Genomic DNA, 22,561 nt, shown 5'->3' with positions numbered 1-22,561 from the left:
TCAAATAAGTCTTATTATAACTTTGATATATACGTTTGCCCCTTCATCATCGTTACCAGAGAACCGTTTATGTCCCACTACATTAGCAGTAAACTTATCAGCAATTTTTTTGATCCTTAATTTTCTGAAAAATCATTATCTTTATCGAAACCTTATCATATACTCATCCACATCTTATAACGAGAATTACCATACCAAGTACCGGGAACTAGCAATTAGTATTTTGAATCTCGCAACATTTCTACATCAACAGTTATATGTATACATATAATATTTATCTCTTGAAATTATGATCTTCCATTCTGAAATTCTGAAAAGCACTCTAACCTACGAATCAGTTCTTTGAGTTAAAAAAAAAAACTGAATGAAGCAGCAGAAACTATAGACAACCGTAAATGACCTTAACCGTCGGAAGATTGATGATAAAAAATAGTATGTTGGAAAAGCTCAGAAAAGTTGGAACTAGAAAACGGATTGAGCAAAACATGAAGGAAAACGTGGATAAATCACAAAGACTAAACCTGCCTTCAAAGAATCCAAATGATTCAGTATCTGCTGAAGTCATTAATGAATACCTTGCTCCTGACTCTAAACCTTTACGGACAAATCTTCTTCATCATCTTTCGATAATAGAAATTCTAAGATATCATCGTATCTTTCATTATAAATATCCTCGATATTTCTGAAGATATTTTAATAACTATTCTTACCTAAAATCACTTACCTCCTCGTGTTATCTGTATTACATCAGAAAGGAAACTATTTTAAGTTTCTAAAATTCTGAAAAGATTCTAATTTAAAATATGAATGTTTTTTTGAAGTAGTGTTGGGAACTGAAGCATGAGTTAGTATAATATAATGACACTTGATCAACGTGATTATATTACAGTAAGTCATGCTGAGTTTCTAATGGAACGTGATGATTCACAGACCATAACGTCATTATGTGCCATGTTACACGACTCTTACATTCTACCTAATCTACAAACATATCAAGAACATATCTTCTTGATAGTTCTATCTTTTCTCTTGAATTCTGGTAATTTAACCAATCAAGATCGTGCTATTACAATCCCTCTCTTAGAACATTAGTCATGTTCATTCAAAACTTCATACCTACTAATTCTAGACCATTATTCGCTTGACTTGAAGTCGGAAAGAGAAAACAAAACATGAAGCTTCAAAAATATAAATAGGATTATAAATCACAGCAAATAGAAGAGATTATTAACAGTGGATATCAATAATTATGGAGAGACGGATACAAGGAAGAATTATGAAAACCACTACCCCAAGAGCGAAGTAGAAATAAACAGATTCCTCCAGTGGGAGTTGGAAAAGAAGGATGATTGTTGCGATAGTCATAATGAGGTCAAGGATCAGAATTGGATTTAGCATTTTCACAATCTTTTGTAAGTAAGAATTGAGGAAGAAAGTATAGGAGTGATGAAAATGATGGAACAGAAGAGGTTAATTTATAATGGAAGTATAAGACATAGCAATCGAGGCAGATGACCGCATTTAATCAAAGAGGATCCTAATTTCTTCAATTTTTGAAGGATCAAATCTTATATAGATTACAAATATTTTCTTTAAATTCCTTGAATTCCGGAATTCAACCGTTATCACGTCAAAAGTTAAGACGAATCTTTGATTCCTAATTTCACTCTTTGGTGATAGTTTCATTCGTACTCTTCGAATAATCGAATTATTTTATCCTTATCACTCAATGGTGATAAAACTCTAAATTTCAACTCATATGAGTCATGAAAACATATTTATTGTTAGCAATAACCATTCCAATCAAATTTTGGGGACGAAATTTCTTTAATGGGTAGGTACTGTGACGACCCGAAAATTTCCGACCAAATTTAAACTTAATTTTTATGTGATTTCGACACGATAAGCAAAGTCTGTAATGTTGAGTCTCGAAAACTTTGGAACAATTTACATGAATACATTTAACCTTTGACTGTGCTCGACGATTCACGAACAATTGTGTGTAAATAAAAATGTATGTATATATATATATATATATATATATATATATATATATATATATATATATATATATATATAATGTTTTGGAATTAATAAAGCATACTTTAATCAAATTGGAATTAAAAAATGTAAAATAATAAATAGAATAATTAAGTTATTATTAAAATAAATATATAAATAGATATATGATATTATTATAAATCAATATAGTAATATATATATAAAAGGTCACTATTAATAACTATTATATTATAACATTTATAAAATAGATGTCCTTATATAATATATGATATAAATTGTAATATAAATATATTAAATATAATTACAAGTTTAATTATTATATGATTATTCATTATGATCAATATTATTAAGATTATAATACTAAAATTGATACACTTGATTTGTTAATATCATTATAACTAGTAGTAAAGTTATGATTTTAGTTATTATGATTAGTAATATTATTAAATATTATTATTACCATTTTCATTAAGGATTATTATTATTATAAATTATTATTATAATAATTACTATTATTAGAAAATAATACAATTTATTAATATTATTCTTAATAATATTATTATCATTTTTGTTTTGAATTTTAGTATCATTATTATTTATCATTATTATAATTATTATTATTATTATTAATGTTATTATTAATATTAATATATTAATATTAATCTAATTATATAAAAAAAATCAGGAAATCATACAAATCAGTGAGAAATCGCTATCTGATATCTTTATATTATATGCGTAATTGGATTACTTAATTAGATTATTCACATCTTGCCAAAAATCTGTTAGCAATCATATTCAACTTTTTATTTTTTTTATGTCCTTTGGAATAATTTCTGTCGATCGATATTGGCCATATAAATGAAACAAATCAGTGTTAAGTGTTAACAATAAACCTACATTATCAATTAACAACTACAATTATCTTTTACAAAGTCTAAATTATCGAAATCACATCAAATATTGAAGAACACCCAATAAAATACTCTGTTCGTGTTCATTATCATCAACAGCTCGATTTTTAATGAAATTTAAAAATCCTTAAATGAAAAGTTGTTAGTAATCGTTTATATAAACTATCTGCAAATTTATAGATTTCAATTCATCATATTTATCACGAATTTTCGAGTCAAAGTTTAAGATTAAAAAGTCAACAGATTTGTTTTTGAAGAAATTGGATTTCATATTGATGTTTTAGAGTAAATTGAAGGTTCATAAAGTTTTCAAGAGCAATTTAAAACCATTTTCATGTTATAGTCGAGGTCTGAAACATCCTTAATTTCAAAAATCAAATTAGGAGTTCTTATTTTTTTATATTAACGAACAGCAGAGTTTTTTTTTAATCCTTTTGTTTCTGTTAAACACATCAAACTAAATCGTTTCTGTATTACTTTCAAGTCCTAATTCAAATGATAAAATCTGCTGTTATGGTTATTGATGGGTTTTGGATCGATTAAAATTTTAGAGAAGAGGAAGAAAGAAGCAGAAATATATACGAGTTTTATATAAAATGAAATGAATAAATAACAGAAATGAATGGATGGAGCAGTGTTTTAGGTGTGTTCGGGTTTTTGTGAGGTCTCGGGTTCAAGCCCGGGCGGTGGCATATTTTTTTAAAAGCTTGTCTTCAAAGGTTGTACCCTATTTTTATTATTATTATTATTATTATTATTATTATTATTATTATTATTATTATTATTATTATTATTATTATTATTATTATTATTATTATTATTATTATTATTATTATTATTATTATTATTGTTAGGTTATTATTAAGTATTAGTATTATTATTATTAAATATTATGACTATTATGATTATTATTATTATTATTATCATTATTGTTATTATCATTAGGATTATAATTATTAAGATTATTATTACAAATATAAGTATTACGATAGAAATTTCATTTTATTATTATATTAAGATTATAGTTACAAATATAATTTTTATTATTACTAATGTTATTACTAATATTATTATTATCACCTAAAAATATAAATGTTATCATCTTACTACTAGTATAAGCATTATTATTATTATTAGTAATATAAGTATTATTATAAATATTATCATTATTATTATTATTATTATTATTATTATTATTATTATTATTATTATTATTATTATTATTATTATTATTATTATTATTATTATTATTATTATTATTTTTATTATTATTATTATTATTACTATCACTATTATTATTATTAGTATTACCATTATTATTATTAGCATTAGTATCAACATGATTAATAAAATCACCGTTATTATAATTAACATTAGAATATGATTATTAGAATAATTAGTATTATTATTATTATTATTATTATTATTATTATTATTATTATTATTATTATTATTATTATCACTAAGTATTAACATTAAGTATTATTAGTTTTATTATTACTATCATAATACAATTTATTATATTTATCACCAATGTTAGTATCATTATCATATTTATAATTATTGAAATCATTAATATTATTAATATAAGTATTATTATTAATATTATAATTATCGTATTTAGTGTTATTATAATAACTATCTTTCCAAACAACTGATATATAAAATATATTAAGACATATAACATAACAAAATTAATATTTTCATATACAAAAAGAATATTTGAGACATATATATCATTAATATAAAAATGATACAACTAATAAATTATTATATAAAATTTATTCGCTTACAATTATGTGTATTAATAAATATACAAATGATATAGGTTCGTGAATCCAAGGCCAACCCTGCATTATTCAGTATCGTCGTATGAATATTTTTACTACAAAATATTGGATAGTGAGTTTCATTTGCTCCCTTTTTAAATGCTTTTGCAATATATATTTTTGGGACTGAGAATACATGCGCTGCTTTTATAAATATTTTACGAAATAGACACAAGTAATTGAAACTACATTCTATGGTTGAAATGTTATACCAAATATCGCCCTTGTTGAACTTGGTAGCCTAAGGATTGGTGTTTATTATAATTGCCACCAATTGACGCGAATCCTAAAGATAGATCTATGGGCTTTGACACGCCCCAATCAGAGAATTTGAAATGCTTTAGTACTTCGATGTTTATATGTTTGGGAATATTCTAGATGCATTTTGTTAATGTAGGTTACCAGGTGTTCAATCCATATGAATGAATTTTAAACACTTGCGAGTGTATGATTATTGAACAAATGAAATCTTGTGGTCTATTAAAATTATGGAAATGATTGATTATGATAAACTAATGAACTCACCAACCTTTTGGTTGACACTTTAAAGCATGTTTATTCTCAGGTATGAAAGAAATCTTCCGCTGTGCATTTGCTCATTTTAGAGATATTACTTGGAGTCATTCATGACATATTTCAAAAGACGTTGCATTCGAGTCGTTGAGTTCATCAAGATTATTATTAAGTCAATTATAGTTGGATATATTATGAAATGGTATGCATGTCGTCAACTTTCGATGTAATGAAAGTTTGTCTTTTAAAAACGAATGCAATGTTTGTAAAATGTATCATATAGAGGTCAAGTACCTCGCGATGTAACCAAATGTAATGTATTCGTCCAGATGGATTAGGACGGGGCATTTCACTCCTGCACCTAAGAATTATCTTAAGTTTTAGATATATGTTCGATTCTACTGATATCTCAAAAATACGACTCTAGGTCATACTTCCCTTACTCATAATATGGAGTAGTAAGATTTAGGTCCCGCTAAATATAAATTTTAAACCATTACCCCTTGTTGGTGGTTGATTCTGACGCATTGCGTCCTAATGACACCGCATAAACAAAATCGTCCGCTTCGGCCATATCATTGTGATATGGTAGATGATGTTTGGGTTGAATGATTATGGGGTTCTCCAAACTTAAAATATGTTCAAAAACCGAAAATAGGTAAATTGGGGGGTATGCTAACTATTTGGGACTCGAATTATTTTGATGTAAATGACGTAGTTGAAAAGAAGTATTTTATGGCAATCAAAGGAAAATGGAGTGGAAAGGATAGAGAGACGATTATTGTCAATGTATATGGCCCTCATAAAGATTATGAGAAAAAGAAATTTTGGGAATCTTTAGAAGAGTTAATGAATTATTTGGATGTAGATTGGGTGTTCGGGGGAGACTTCAATGAAGTTCGATCAAGTGAAGAAAGGCTTAATTGTGTTTTTCATGAAAGATGAGCTAAACTTTTCAATAATTTCATTGAATCCTCAAATCTAATTGAAATTCCTCTTCTAGGAAAAAGATTCACGAGGATAAGTGACGATGGTATAAAGTTAAGCAAAATCGATCATTTTCTTGTTTCAGATGATTTTCTACATTCATGGGGGGATATATCCTCCATTAGTCTTGATAGACACACGTCGGATCATTGTCCGATTATAATTAGAGTTAAAAGTGATGATTTTGGTCCTAAGCCTTTTAAATTGTTTGATGTTTGGCTCGAATCAAAGGATGTTGATAAAGTTATTATTGAAGCATGGGGAAAACCGGTTAGGGGGACCAGACTTGATTGCGTTTTTAGGGACAAATTAAAAAATGTCAAGGAATCATTAAGAAGTTGGAGTAAAAAGAAGTATGGTGCTATTGATGATGAGATTGAGTCTTGTAAAATCCTGACTGTAGATTATAAAGCAAAAGCAGATGCTGGTATCATTTCAGATAATGAACGTAGCTGTTGGTTGAACATTCGTGAGAAATGGCTTCAAAAGGAGCACGAAAAAGCTGAAATGTTACGGCAAAAAGCACGTTCAAAATGGTTAGCCGATGCTGACGATAACACAACATACTTTCATGCTTCGATCAAACGTAAAAATAACTCTTGTAACATAAGGGGGATGCATATTGAGGGTGTTTGGAATGAGAATCCAGGTGATATCAAGAATGCAATTTATGATTATTACAGTAAAGTCTTTGATGAAAAACAAGAACACACACCCGATTATTCGACTTTATCATCCATCAGTTTTAACCGTATCAATAGTGAAGATTCTGTTATGCTAGAATCCCCTTTCTCGGATAATGAATTGTGGGAAGCAATCAAACAATGTGAACCAAACAAGACTCCGGGACCAGATGGGTTCAATTTGAGTTCTTTCAAAAGTTTTTTTTGGCTCCTAAAGGATGATTTGAAAAATGCCATTGATTGGTTTTGGAGGAACGAATCGATATCCAAGGATGTAATGCTTCTTTTTAGCTAATTCCAAAGGTTAAAAATCCTATTCATCTCAATGAGTATCGGCCCATAAGCCTCACAGGTAGTTTTTATAAAATCGTCTCAAAGATTCTTGCGACTCGGCTCCAAAAGGTAATTGAAAAGACCATAGGCGTAGAGCAAAATGCTTTTATCAAAGGTAGTTTTATTCTCGATAGTATTCTTGTTGCAAATGAAATGGTGGATGATGTTGAATTACATAAAAGAAAATATCTTCTTTTTAAAGCCGATTTTGAAAAGGCTTTCGATAGTGTAAATTGGAAATTTTTGTTCCATGTGATGGAAGGAATGGGATTTGGGTAGAAATGGAGAAATTAGATCAAAGCTTGTCTAGAATAGGCTTCAATCTCTAATCTAGTGAACAGTTCACCGACAAAAGAATTCAACCTCAAAAGAGGAGTTCGGCAAGGAGATCCGCTCTCTCCTTATTTATTCATTATGGCCGTAGAAGGGTTAAATCGGCTTACTAAGAAAGCAATGGATGTAAATCTCTATAAAGGCCTAGAAGTTGGAAATGATAACTGTAGTGACCCGAACTTTTCCATGTTTATATATATTAATTGAGATTGATATTTACATGATTAAATGTTTCCAACATGTTAAGCAATCAAACTTGTTAAGACTTAATTAATTGAAATAGGTTTCATATAGACAATTGACCACCCAAGTTGACCAGTGATTCACGAACGTTAAAACTTGTAAAAACTATATGATGACATATATATGGTTATATATATAGTTAACATGATATTATGATAAGTAAACATATCATTAATTATATTAACAATGAACTACATATGTAAAAACAAGACTACTAACTTAATGATTTTGAAACGAGACATATATGTAACGATTATCGTTGTAACGACATTTAATATATATATATCATATTAAGAGATATTCGTACATCATAATATCATGATAATATAATAATTTAAAATCTCTTTTGATATTATAAACATTGGGTTAACAACATTTAACAAGATCGTTAACCTAAAGGTTTCAAAACAACATTTACACGTAACGACTAACGATGACTTAACGACTCAGTTAAAATGTATATACATGTAGTGTTTTAATATGTATTCATACACTTTTGAAAGACTTCAAGACACTTATCAAAATACTTCTACTTAACAAAAATGCTTACAATTACATCCTCGTTCAGTTTAATCAACAATTCTACTCGTATGCACCCGTATTCGTACTCGTAAAATACACAGCTTTTAGATGTATGTACTATTGGTATATACACTCCAATGATTAGCTCTTAGCAGCCCATGTGAGTCACCTAACACATGTGGGAACCATCATTTGGCAACTAGCATGAAATATCTCATAAAATTACAAAAATATGAGTAATCATTCATGACTTATTTACATGAAAACAAAATAACATATCCTTTATATCTAATCCATACACCAACGACCAAAAACACCTACAAACACTTTCATTCTTCAATTTTCTTCATCTAATTGATCTCTCTCAAGTTCTATCTTCAAGTTCTAAGTGTTCTTCATAAATTCCAAAAGTTCTAGTTTCATAAAATCAAGAATACTTTCAAGTTTGCTAGCTCACTTCCAATCTTGTAAGGTGATCATCCAACCTCAAGAAATCTTTATTTCTTACAGTAGGTTATCATTCTAATACAAGGTAATAATCATATTCAAACTTTGGTTCAATTTCTATAACTATAACAATCTTATTTCAAGTGATGATTTTACTTGAACTTGTTTTCGTGTCATGATTCTGCTTCAAGAACTTCGAGCCATCCAAGGATCCATTGAAGCTAGATCCATTTTTCTCTTTTTCAGTAGGTTTATCCAAGGAACTTAAGGTAGTAATGATGTTCATAACATCATTCGATTCATATATATAAAGCTATCTTATTCGAAGGTTTAAACTTGTAATCACTAGAACATAGTTTAGTTAATTCTAAACTTGTTCGCAAACAAAAGTTAATCCTTCTAACTTGACTTTTAAAATAAACTAAACACATGTTCTATATCTATATGATATGCTAACTTAATGATTTAAAACCTGGAAACACGAAAAACACCGTAAAACCGGATTTACGCCGTCGTAGTAACACCGCGGGCTGTTTTGGGTTAGTTAATTAAAAACTATGATAAACTTTGATTTAAAAGTTGTTATTCTGAGAAAATGATTTTTATTATGAACATGAAACTATATCCAAAAATTATGGTTAAACTCAAAGTGGAAGTATGTTTTCTAAAATGGTCATCTAGACGTCGTTCTTTCGACTGAAATGACTACCTTTACAAAAACGACTTGTAACTTATTTTTCCGACTATAAACCTATATTTTTTCTGTTTAGATTCATAAAATAGGGTTCAATATGAAACCATAGCAATTTTATTCACTCAAAACGGATTTAAAATGAAGAAGTTATGGGTAAAACAAGATTGGATAATTTTTCTCATTTTAGCTACGTGAAAATTGGTAACAAATCTATTCCAACCATAACTTAATCAACTTGTATTGTATATTATGTAATCTTGAGATACCATAGACACGTATACAATGTTTCGACCTATCATGTCGACACATCTATATATATTTCGGAACAACCATAGACACTCTATATGTGAATGTTGGAGTTAGCTATACAGGGTTGAGGTTGATTCCAAAATATATATAGTTTGAGTTGTGATCAATACTGAGATACGTATACACTGGGTCGTGGATTGATTCAAGATAATATTTATCGATTTATTTATGTACATCTAACTGTGGACAACTAGTTGTAGGTTACTAACGAGGACAGCTGACTTAATAAACTTAAAACATCAAAATATATTAAAAGTGTTGTAAATATATTTTGAACATACTTTGATATATATGTATATATTGTTATAGGTTCGTGAATCAACCAGTGGCCAAGTCTTACTTCCCGACGAAGTAAAAATCTGTGAAAGTGAGTTATAGTCCCACTTTTAAAATCTAATATTTTTGGGATGAGAATACATGCAGGTTTTATAAATGATTTACAAAATAGACACAAGTACGTGAAACTACATTCTATGGTTGAATTATCGAAATCGAATATGCCCCTTTTTATTAAGTCTGGTAATCTAAGAATTAGGGAACAGACACCCTAATTGACGCGAATCCTAAAGATAGATCTATCGGGCCCAACAAGCCCCATCCAAAGTACCGGATGCTTTAGTACTTCGAAATTTATATCATATCCGAAGGGTGTCCCGGAATGATGGGGATATTCTTATATATGCATCTTGTTAATGTCGGTTACCAGGTGTTCACCATATGAATGATTTTTATCTCTATGTATGGGATGTGTATTGAAATATGAAATCTTGTGGTCTATTATTATGATTTGATATATATAGGTTAAACCTATAACTCACCAACATTTTTGTTGACGTTTTAAGCATGTTTATTCTCAGGTGATTATTAAGAGCTTCCGCTGTCGCATACTTAAAAAGGACGAGATTTGGAGTCCATGCTTGTATAATATTGTGTAAAAACTGCATTCAAGAAACTTATTTTGTTGTAACATATTTGTATTGTAAACCATTATGTAATGGTCGTGTGTAAACAGGATATTTTAGATTATCATTATTTGATAATCTACGTAAAGTTTTTTAAACCTTTATTGATAAAATAAAGGTTATGGTTTGTTTTAAAATGAATGCAGTCTTTGAAAAACGTCTCATATAGAGGTCAAAACCTCGCAACGAAATCAATTAATATGGAACGTTTTTAATCAATAAGAACGGGACATTTCAGTTGGTATCCGAGCGTTGGTCTTAGAGAACCAGAATTTTGCATTAGTGTGTCTTATCGAGTTTGTTAGGATGCATTAGTGAGTCTGGACTTCGACCGTGTTTACTTGAAAAATGATTGCTTAACAAATTTTGTTGGAAACTATATATTTTTAACATGTGAATATTATGTGATATATTAATCTCTTAACGCGTTTGATATTATGTGATAGATGTCTACCTCTAGAACAAGTCCCATTGACTCACCTAATAATAATGAAGAGTCAAATGTAAATTGGAATGATTCGTGGACTGATCACAAGTTCCCGAAGAGGAACCGGAAGAAGAGTCGGAACCGGAAGAAGAATCGGAACCGGAAGAAGAATCGGAACCGGATGAAGAAATAGAACCGGTGGGGGAAATAATAAAACGGTTAAGTAAAAGAAAATCCTCAACCAACCGACCAAGGTTAATTATGGTCAATGGTGTTTCCACCAAGGAAGCAAAATATTGGGAGGATTACCAATTCTCCGATGAATCGGATTCCGACGAGAATTCCGATGATGTTATAGAAATTACCCCAACTGAATTTAAAAAGGCAAAAGAAAATAATAAGGGAAAGGGCATAAAAATAGAGAAATCTAATTCCAACCCCGATGAACTTTATATGTATCGTCAACCCCCGAAGTCCTTAAGTTGTAACAATGACCCGGGAACCTCTAAACCACCAGGTTTTTCTAAACCAATGTGGATTACGACGGCTCGTATTAGGGGAACATCATATATCCCTAGAAACTTGGCAAAACGAACCAAAACCGAAGAAGAAGAAACAAGCGAGTCGGAATAAGATAGTTGTATTCGTGTGGTGTAATATATGTAATATAGTGTGCTTATGCTTTATGATATATGTAAAAATTGCTTGTATTAATAAGTATTTTTATTTTTATGAATCTAACTCTTGTCTATTTTACAGTATAAAAACTCAAAATGGATAGACAACCCAATATTTTAAGAGACCTACCCGGAGACATGATTGATGAAATCTTGTCTAGAGTCGGTTAGAATTCTTCGGCACAACTATTTAAGGCGAGATCAGTTTGTAAGACATTCGAAGAACGTTCCAAGAATGCCTTGGTTTATAAAAGGCTTTCGTTCGAAAGATGGGGGATATCACATTGGGAAATCCATAAGTTACGATGTGTTTACTTTGACGCATATATTGCGGGGAACCCAAATGCTATTTCACGCAATGGGTTAAGAAATTATTTTGACTCAATATATCCGAATATTGGACTTAGTGATTTAGAAAAAGCGGCTAACATGCAACATAAAGAAGCATGTTATGCTTACGGATTAGTAATGTTCGCTTCTCACCAAAGTGAGAACAAGAACATCGGGCTACAACTATTAAACAAAACGTTCCCACAAGTGACGGAGTCGGTAATTGGGGTAAGAAATGAGGTTTTAGATTGTTACGGGACTGTTGGACATTACGTAACCCTCGCCCCTTTGACGACGTTACAACACACTGTCTTATCAACGGCCATAACGGTTATGTTCCACAAGACCAAGGATGGGAAGTAATCCTAGTAAAACCAGAATGCATGACTTGTTTCTGGACGTATGAATTCCGTGTCTTTATTGCCTTTGATGAACGACTTGTGTACTAGCTAGAATTATCTTCACAACCATCTTGTATCAAATTTATTGTGTGCTATATTTCATGCTATATGTAAAATAAGCGGTATTGTAAGTTTGTAAAATATTGTGTAAAAGTTTGAACGCGAAATATTATTATAATCAGTTTTTCATATAGAATTGTAGTAGTTGAATTGTATATTAGCTACTAAGTATGAACTTAACGGGTAGGTACTACCCGAATTTAAACTTATAAAACGCTAATATGAAGAAAAAGCTTTTATAAATGAGTTCATATTATGCTACGAAATACTATTAACTACTCTTAATATTCTGTATGATTAACTTGTTCCATTTGACTATTTTGAAGGAAATGGCACCGACTACTCGACACACCGTGAATATGAATGAAGAGGAATTCCGTACTTTTCTAGCTTCAAACATAGCCGCAGTACAGGCTGCGCTACATACCAATAATAACCTTGGATCTAGCAGTACAGGAAATCGTGTAGGATGCACCTACAAAGAATTTACTGCCTGCAAACCTTTGGAATTTGATGGAACCGAAGGACCGATCGGATTGAAACGGTGGACCGAGAAGGTCAAATCGGTGTTTGCCATAATTAAGTGTACTGAAGAGGAAAAAGTGAAGTACGCTACGCATACCTTCACAGGTTCTGCGTTAACATGGTGGAATACCTATCTAGAGCAAGTGGGACAAGACGATGCGTACGCACTACCGTGGTCAGCATTCAAGCACTTGATGAACGAGAAGTACCGTCCCAGAACCGAGGTCAATAAGCTCAAGACAGAACTTAGAGGGTTACGAACCCAAGGATTTGATATTACCACGTACGAAAGACGATTCACAGAATTGTGCCTATTGTGTCCGGGAGCATTCGAAGATGAGGAAGAGAAGATCGACGCGTTTGTGAAAGGATTACCGGAAAGAATCCAAGAAGATATAAGTTCACACGAGCCCTCCTCCATACAACAAGCATGTAGAATGGCTCACAAACTAGTGAACCAGATTGAAGAAAGAATTAAAGAACAGACTGCTGAAGAGGCCAATGTGAAGCAAGTCAAAAGAAAGTGGGAGGAAAACGGTGATAAGAATCACCAATACAACAACAACGGCAATTACAACAATAATCGCAACAATTATCCCAACAATCGCAACATCAATCGCAACTACAACAAACGGCCCAACAACAACAACAACAACAACTACAACAATCATCCCAACAACAATAATAACCGCAATAACAACAACAATCAGAAGCAGCTATGCCAAAGGTGTGAAAAGTATCACTCGGGGTTCTACACCAAATTTTGAAACAAGTGTAAAAGAAATGGACATAGCGCGGTGAAGTGTGAGGTCTACAGACCAGGGGTTAATAGAACGAAAGGAACAAATGGTGTCGGAACGAGTAATGGCGGAGCAAGTAGTGTCGGAGTAAGTTATGCCAATGTAGTTTGTTATAAATGTGGAAAACCGGGCCACATTATTAGAAATTTCCCGAACCAGGAGAACACGAATGGACAAGGCTGCAGAAGAGTTTTCAATATTAATGCGGCAGAGGCACAGGAAGACCCGGAGCTTGTTACGGGTACGTTTCTTATTGACAATAAATCTGCTTACGTTTTATTTGATTCGGGTGCGGATAGAAGCTATATGAGTAGAGATTTTTGTGCTAAATTAAGTTGTCCATTGACGCCTTTGGATAGTAAATTTTTACTCGAATTAGCAAATGGTAAATTAATTTCAGCAGATAATATATGTCGGAATCGAGAAATTAAACTGGTTAGCGAAACATTTAAGATTGATTTGATACCAGTAGAGTTAGGGAGTTTTGATGTGATAATCGGTATGGACTGGTTGAAAGAAGTGAAAGCAGAGATCGTTTGTTACAAAAATGCAATTCGCATTATACGAGAAAAAGGAAAACCCTTAATGGTGTACGGAGAAAAGGGTAACACGAAGCTACATCTTATTAGTAATTTGAAGGCACAAAAACTAATAAGAAAAGGTTGCTATGCTGTTCTAGCACACGTCGAGAAAGTACAAACTGAAGAAAAGAGCATCAATGATGTTCCCATTGCAAAAGAATTTCCCGATGTATTTCCGAAAGAATTACCGGGATTACCCCCACATCGATCCGTTGAATTTCAAATAGATCTTGTACCAGGAGCTGCACCAATAGCTCGTGCTCCTTACAGACTCGCACCCAGCGAGATGAAAGAACTGCAAAGCCAATTACAAGAACTTTTAGAGCGTGGTTTCATTCGACCAAGCACATCACCGTGGGGAGCTCCTGTTTTGTTTGTCAAGAAGAAAGATGGTACATTCAGGTTGTGTATCGACTACCGAGAGTTGAACAAACTTACCATCAAGAACCGCTACCCACTACCAAGAATCGACGACTTATTTGATCAACTACAAGGCTCGTCTGTTTATTCAAAGATTGACTTACGTTTCGGGTATCATCAAATGCGGGTGAAAGAAGATGATATTCCAAAGACTGCTTTCAGAACACGTTACGGTCATTACGAGTTTATGGTCATGCCATTTGGTTTAACTAATGCACCAGCTGTGTTCATGGACCTTATGAACCGAGTGTGTGGACCATACCTTGACAAGTTTGTCATTGTTTTCATTGATGACATACTTATTTACTCAAAGAATGACCAAGAACACGGTGAACATTTGAGAAAGGTGTTAGAAGTATTGAGGAAGGAAGAATTGTATGCTAAGTTTTCAAAGTGTGCATTTTGGTTGGAAGAAGTTCAATTCCTCGGTCACATAGTGAACAAAGAAGGTATTAAGGTGGATCCGGCAAAGATAGAAACTGTTGAAAAGTGGGAAACCCCGAAAACTCCGAAACACATACGCCAGTTTTTAGGACTAGCTGGTTACTACAGAAGGTTCATCCAAGACTTTTCCAGAATAGCAAAACCCTTGACTGCATTAACGCATAAAGGGAAGAAATTTGAATGGAATGATGAACAAGAGAAAGCGTTTCGGTTATTGAAGAAAAAGCTAACTACGGCACCTATATTGTCATTGCCTGAAGGGAATGATGATTTTGTGATTTATTGTGACGCATCAAAGCAAGGTCTCGGTTGTGTATTAATGCAACGAACGAAGGTGATTGCTTATGCGTCTAGACAATTGAAGATTCACGAACAAAATTATACGACGCATGATTTGGAATTAGGCGCAGTTGTTTTTGCATTAAAGACTTGGAGGCACTACTTATATGGGATCAAAAGTATTATATATACCGACCACAAAAGTCTTCAACACATATTTAATCAGAAACAACTGAATATGAGGCAGCGTAGGTGGATTGAATTATTGAATGATTACGGCTTTGAGATTCGTTACCACCCGGGGAAGGCAAATGTGGTAGCCGATGCCTTGAGCAGGAAGGACAGAGAACCCATTCGAGTAAAATCTATGAATATAATAATTCATAATCACCTTACTACTCAAATAAAGGAGGCGCAACAAGGAGTTTTAAAAGAGGGAAATTTAAAGGATGAAATACCCAAAGGATCAGAGAAGCATCTTAATATTCGGGAAGACGGAACCCGGTATAGGGCCGAAAGGATTTGGGTACCAAAATTTGGAGATATGAGAGAAATGGTACTTAGAGAAGCTCATAAAACCAGATACTCAATACATCCTATAACGGGGAAGATGTACAAGGATCTCAAGAAACATTTTTGGTGGCCGGGTATGAAAGCCGATGTTGCTAAATATGTAGGAGAGTGTTTGACGTGTTCTAAGGTCAAAGCTGAGCATCAGAAACCATCAGGTCTACTTCAACAACCCGAAATCCCGGAATGGAAATGGGAAAACATTACCATGGATTTCATCACTAAATTGCCAAGGACTGCAAGTGGTTTTGATACTATTTGGGTAATAGTTGATCGTCTCACCAAATCAGCACACTTCCTGCCAATAAGAGAAGATGACAAGATGGAGAAGTTAGCACGACTGTATTTGAAAGAAATCATCTCCAGACATGGAATACCAATCTCTATTATCTCTGATAGGGATGGCAGATTTATTTCAAGATTCTGGCAGACATTACAGCAAGCATTAGGAACTCGTCTATACATGAGTACTGCCTATCATCCACAAACTGATGGGCAGAGCGAAAGGACGATACAAACGCTTGAAGACATGCTACGAGCATGTGTTATTGATTTCGGAAACAGTTGGGATCGACATCTACCGTTAGTAGAATTTTCCTACAACAACATCTACCATTCAAGCATTGAGATGGCGCCGTTTGAAGCACTTTATGGTAGAAAGTGCAGGTCTCCGATTTTTTGGAGTGAAGTGGGGGATAGACAGATTACGGGTCCGGAGATTATACAAGAAACTACCGAGAAGATCATCCAAATTCAACAACGGCTGAAAACCGCCCAAAGTCGACAAAAGAGCTACGCTGACATTAAAAGAAAAGATATAGAATTTGAAATTGGAGAGATGGTCATGCTTAAAGTTGCACCTTGGAAAGGCGTTGTTCGATTTGGTAAACGAGGGAAATTAAATCCAAGGTATATTGGACCATTCAAGATTATTAATCGTGTCGGACCAGTAGCTTACCGACTTGAGTTACCTCAACAACTCGCGGCTGTACATAACACTTTCCACATCTCGAATTTGAAGAAATGTTTTGCTAAAGAAGATCTCACTATTCCGTTAGATGAAATCCAAATCAACGAAAAACTTCAATTCATCGAAGAACCCGTCGAAATAATGGATCGTGAGGTTAAAAGACTTAAGCAAAACAAGATACCAATTGTTAAGGTTCGATGGAATGCTCGTAGAGGACCCGAGTTCACCTGGGAGCGTGAAGATCAGATGAAGAAGAAATACCCGCATCTATTTCCAGAAGATTCGTCAACACCTTCAACAGCTTAAAATTTCGGGACGAAATTTATTTAACGGGTAGGTACTGTAGTGACCCGAACTTTTCCATGTTTATATATATTAATTGAGATTGATATTTACATGATTAAATGTTTCCAACATGTTAAGCAATCAAACTTGTTAAGACTTGATTAATTGAAATAGGTTTCATATAGACAATTGACCACCCAAGTTGACCGGTGATTCACGAACGTTAAAACTTGTAAAAACTATATGATGACATATATATGGTTATATATATAGTTAACATGATATTATGATAAGTAAACATATCATTAATTATATTAACAATGAACTACATATGTAAAAACAAGACTACTAACTTAATGATTTTGAAACGAGACATATATGTAACGATTATCGTTGTAACGACATTTAATGTATATATATCATATTAAGAGATATTCGTACATCATAATATCATGATAATATAATAATTTAAAATCTCTTTTGATATTATAAACATTGGGTTAACAACATTTAACAAGATCGTTAACCTAAAGGTTTCAAAACAACATTTACATGTAACGACTAACGATGACTTAACGACTCAGTTAAAATGTATATACATGTAGTGTTTTAATATGTATTCATACACTTTTGAAAGACTTCAAGACACTTATCAAAATACTTCTACTTAACAAAAATGCTTACAATTACATCCTCGTTCAGTTTAATCAACAATTCTACTCGTATGCACCCGTATTCGTACTCGTACAATACACAGCTTTTAGATGTATGTACTATTAGTATATACACTCCAATGATCAGCTCTTAGCAGCCCATGTGAGTCACCTAACACATGTGGGAACCATCATTTGGCAACTAGCATGAAATATCTCATAAAATTACAAAAATATGAGTAATCATTCATGACTTATTTACATGAAAACAAAATAATATATCCTTTATATCTAATCCATACACCAACGACCAAAAACACCTACAAACACTTTCATTCTTCAATTTTCTTCATCTAATTGATCTCTCTCAAGTTCTATCTTCAAGTTCTAAGTGTTCTTCATAAATTCCAAAAGTTCTAGTTTCATAAAATCAAGAATACTTTCAAGTTTGCTAGCTCACTTCCAATCTTGTAAGGTGATCATCCAACCTCAAGAAATCTTTGTTTCTTACAGTAGGTTATCATTCTAATACAAGGTAATAATCATATTCAAACTTTGGTTCAATTTCTATAACTATAACAATCTTATTTCAAGTGATGATCTTACTTGAACTTGTTTTCGTGTCATGATTCTGCTTCAAGAACTTCGAGCCATCCAAGGATCCATTGAAGCTAGATCCATTTTTCTATTTTTCAGTAGGTTTATCCAAGGAACTTAAGGTAGTAATGATGTTCATAACATCATTCGATTCATATATATAAAGCTATCTTATTCGAAGGTTTAAACTTGTAATCACTAGAACATAGTTTAGTTAATTCTAAACTTGTTCGCAAACAAAAGTTAATCCTTCTAACTTGACTTTTAAAATAAACTAAACACATGTTCTATATCTATATGATATGCTAACTTAATGATTTAAAACCTGGAAACACGAAAAACACCGTAAAACCGGATTTACGCCGTCGTAGTAACACCGCGGGCTGTTTTGGGTTAGTTAATTAAAAACTATGATAAACTTTGATTTAAAAGTTGTTATTCTGAGAAAATGATTTTTATTATGAACATGAAACTATATCCAAAAATTATGGTTAAACTCAAAGTGGAAGTATGTTTTCTAAAATGGTCATCTAGACGTCGTTCTTTCGACTGAAATGACTACCTTTACAAAAACGACTTGTAACTTATTTTTCCGACTATAAACCTATATTTTTTCTGTTTAGATTCATAAAATAGGGTTCAATATGAAACCATAGCAATTTGATTCACTCAAAACGGATTTAAAATGAAGAAGTTATGGGTAAAACAAGATTGGATAATTTTTCTCATTTTAGCTACGTGAAAATTGGTAACAAATCTATTCCAACCATAACTTAATCAACTTGTATTGTATATTATGTAATCTTGAGATACCATAGACACGTATACAATGTTTCGACCAATCATGTCGACACATCTATATATATTTCGGAACAACCATAGACACTCTATATGTGAATGTTGGAGTTAGCTATACAGGGTTGAGGTTGATTCCAAAATATATATAGTTTGAGTTGTGATCAATACTGAGATACGTATACACTGGGTCGTGGATTGATTCAAGATAATATTTATCGATTTATTTATGTACATCTAACTGTGGACAACTAGTTGTAGGTTACTAACGAGGACAGCTGACTTAATAAACTTAAAACATCAAAATATATTAAAAGTGTTGTAAATATATTTTGAACATACTTTGATATATATGTATATATTGTTATAGGTTCGTGAATCAACCAGTGGCCAAGTCTTACTTCCCGACGAAGTAAAAATCTGTGAAAGTGAGTTATAGTCCCACTTTTAAAATCTAATATTTTTGGGATGAGAATACATGCAGGTTTTATAAATGATTTACAAAATAGACACAAGTACGTGAAACTACATTCTATGGTTGAATTATCGAAATCGAATATGCCCCTTTTTATTAAGTCTGGTAATCTAAGAATTAGGGAACAGACACCCTAATTGACGCGAATCCTAAAGATAGATCTATCGGGCCCAACAAGCCCCATCCAAAGTACCGGATGCTTTAGTACTTCGAAATTTATATCATATCCGAAGGGTGTCCCGGAATGATGGGGATATTCTTATATATGCATCTTGTTAATGTCGGTTACCAGGTGTTCACCATATGAATGATTTTTATCTCTATGTATGGGATGTGTATTGAAATATGAAATCTTGTGGTCTATTATTATGATTTGATATATATAGGTTAAACCTATAACTCACCAACATTTTTGTTGACGTTTTAAGCATGTTTATTCTCAGGTGATTATTAAGAGCTTCCGCTGTCGCATACTTAAATAAGGACGAGATTTGGAGTCCATGCTTGTATGATATTGTGTAAAAACTGCATTCAAGAAACTTATTTTGTTGTAACATATTTGTATTGTAAACCATTATGTAATGGTCGTGTGTAAACAGGATATTTTAGATTATCATTATTTGATAATCTACGTAAAGCTTTTTAAACCTTTATTGATGAAATAAAGGTTATGGTTTGTTTTAAAATGAATGCAGTCTTTGAAAAACGTCTCATATAGAGGTCAAAACCTCGCAACGAAATCAATTAATATGGAACGTTTTTAATCAATAAGAACGGGACATTTCAATAACATTGTTGTATCCCACTTACAATATGCCGATGACACATTATTCTTTGGTGAGTGGAGCAAAAGAAACATAATCAACCTTTTGAAAATGTTAAAGTGTTTTGAAATTTTTCGGGATTAAAAGTGAATTTTGCAAAAAGTTGTCTTTATGTTATTGGTGTGCAAAAAAAATTGATTGATCGGATGGCTTATCGTATTGGATACCGTGTGGGTTCTTTCCCATGTACTTACCTTGGTCTTCCTATTGGTTGAAAAATGAATCGAATTCAAGATTGGGAACCTTACATAGAAAAACTACATTCTAGGTTATCGGATTGGAAAACAAAAAATGATATCTTTCGGTGGTCGTCTTACTTTAATTAAGTCGGTTCTTAGTAGCCTTCCGTTGTACGCATTCTCTCTATTCCGTGCTCCATCGCGTGTCATCAACTTGCTCGAAGGTTTGCGTCGTAAATTTTTTTGGGGCGGGTCGGGTGAAAATATGAAATTTTCATGGGTGAAGTGGGATTCCATTCAACTTCCTTATGAGGGGGGGGGGGGGGGGGGGGGGGGGGGGGGGGAGGTGGTGTTAAATATAGGATCTCTCAAGGCCAAAAACTTGGCCTTGTTGGGAAAATGGGCTTGGCGTTTTCGGGGTGAGCATAATGCTTTTTGAGTCATGGTGATTAAAAGTATTTATGGGAGGGAGGGGGGTTTGGGTCAAAACTTTTCTATTCCAAATTCTAAAAAAAGAATCACTTGGCATAACATTCGAAAGGCTTGTAATAACACTGATGAATTGAATCTACCTTTTTCGAGTTCTTTTGTAAAGATAATAGGTTTGGGCGATAAGACGTTATTCTGGAAGGATCGATGGCTTGACAACGATGGTTTATGTAACACATTTAGAAGGCTTTTCCAACTAGAGATAAATAAGGAGGCGCTAATCATGGACAGACTCAAAAAAGATGGTAATGCGTGGTCTCCATGCTGGGAATGGGTGAGATCGCCTAGGGGTAGAACAAATTCTGAATTAGATAGTCTTTTGGGTCTACTTTCACGTTTCAACTTTGATGAAAAGAATTTTGATTATTGGAAGTGGAACATGCTAACTAATGGTACATTCTCCACTAATTTCTTGACTAAAATGATAGATGAAAAGCTGCTAGTTTCAACGGTCCCTTTGCAAAGTGAAACGCTTCGGAACCATCATCTACCTCAAAAGATTGGTATCTTTATATGGCGTTCACGTGCTCGGCGTATCCCGGTTAGAGTGGAGCTAGATAAACGGGGAATAGACCTTGACTCGGTTCGTTGTCCGGTGTGTGATAGTGATGTGGAAACGGTGGATCATATTCTTCTTCATTGTCCTTTAAGATTTATGGGATCGGGTTTTTCGTTGGTGCGGTTTGAATAGGAATCTGTACGCTTCATTGGAAGATATGTTCATTGATAATTATAATGTTGGCTCGTCTTCGATGCTTTGGCAAGCAATTGAATGGATTTGTGGGTACACGATTTGGAACAATAGAAATCAAACTCTTTTTCGAAGCAAGAAAGGAAGTGGTCCTATGGCGTTAAACGAAATCCAAATAAAGTCTTTCTCATTCTTTTTTTTTTCATGCTTTTTGCTTTGTAGTTGTTATGTTGCTGTAGCCTTGCTAGGCATAATTTCTTATGCCTCTATTGTACCTTTTTGTTTTTAGTATAATATT

The 22,561-nt window shown here is 32.6% G+C and overlaps 1 protein-coding gene across 1 annotated transcript; it reads left to right on the top strand.

Moving 5' to 3' along the window:
* Nucleotides 1-21,525: 21,525 nt before the first annotated feature.
* On the top strand, nucleotides 21,526-22,263 carry LOC139900297 (uncharacterized). The gene has a single exon (XM_071883088.1). The coding sequence runs from the start codon at nucleotides 21,526-21,528 to the stop codon at nucleotides 22,261-22,263; it is 738 nt and encodes a 245-aa protein (XP_071739189.1).
* The last annotated feature ends 298 nt before the right edge of the window (nucleotides 22,264-22,561 follow it).

This window comes from Rutidosis leptorrhynchoides, chromosome 1 (assembly GCF_046630445.1).
Source record: "Rutidosis leptorrhynchoides isolate AG116_Rl617_1_P2 chromosome 1, CSIRO_AGI_Rlap_v1, whole genome shotgun sequence".
Classification (NCBI taxonomy): Eukaryota; Viridiplantae; Streptophyta; class Magnoliopsida; order Asterales; family Asteraceae; genus Rutidosis; species Rutidosis leptorrhynchoides.
This window is presented reverse-complemented; position numbering and strand designations above follow the sequence as displayed.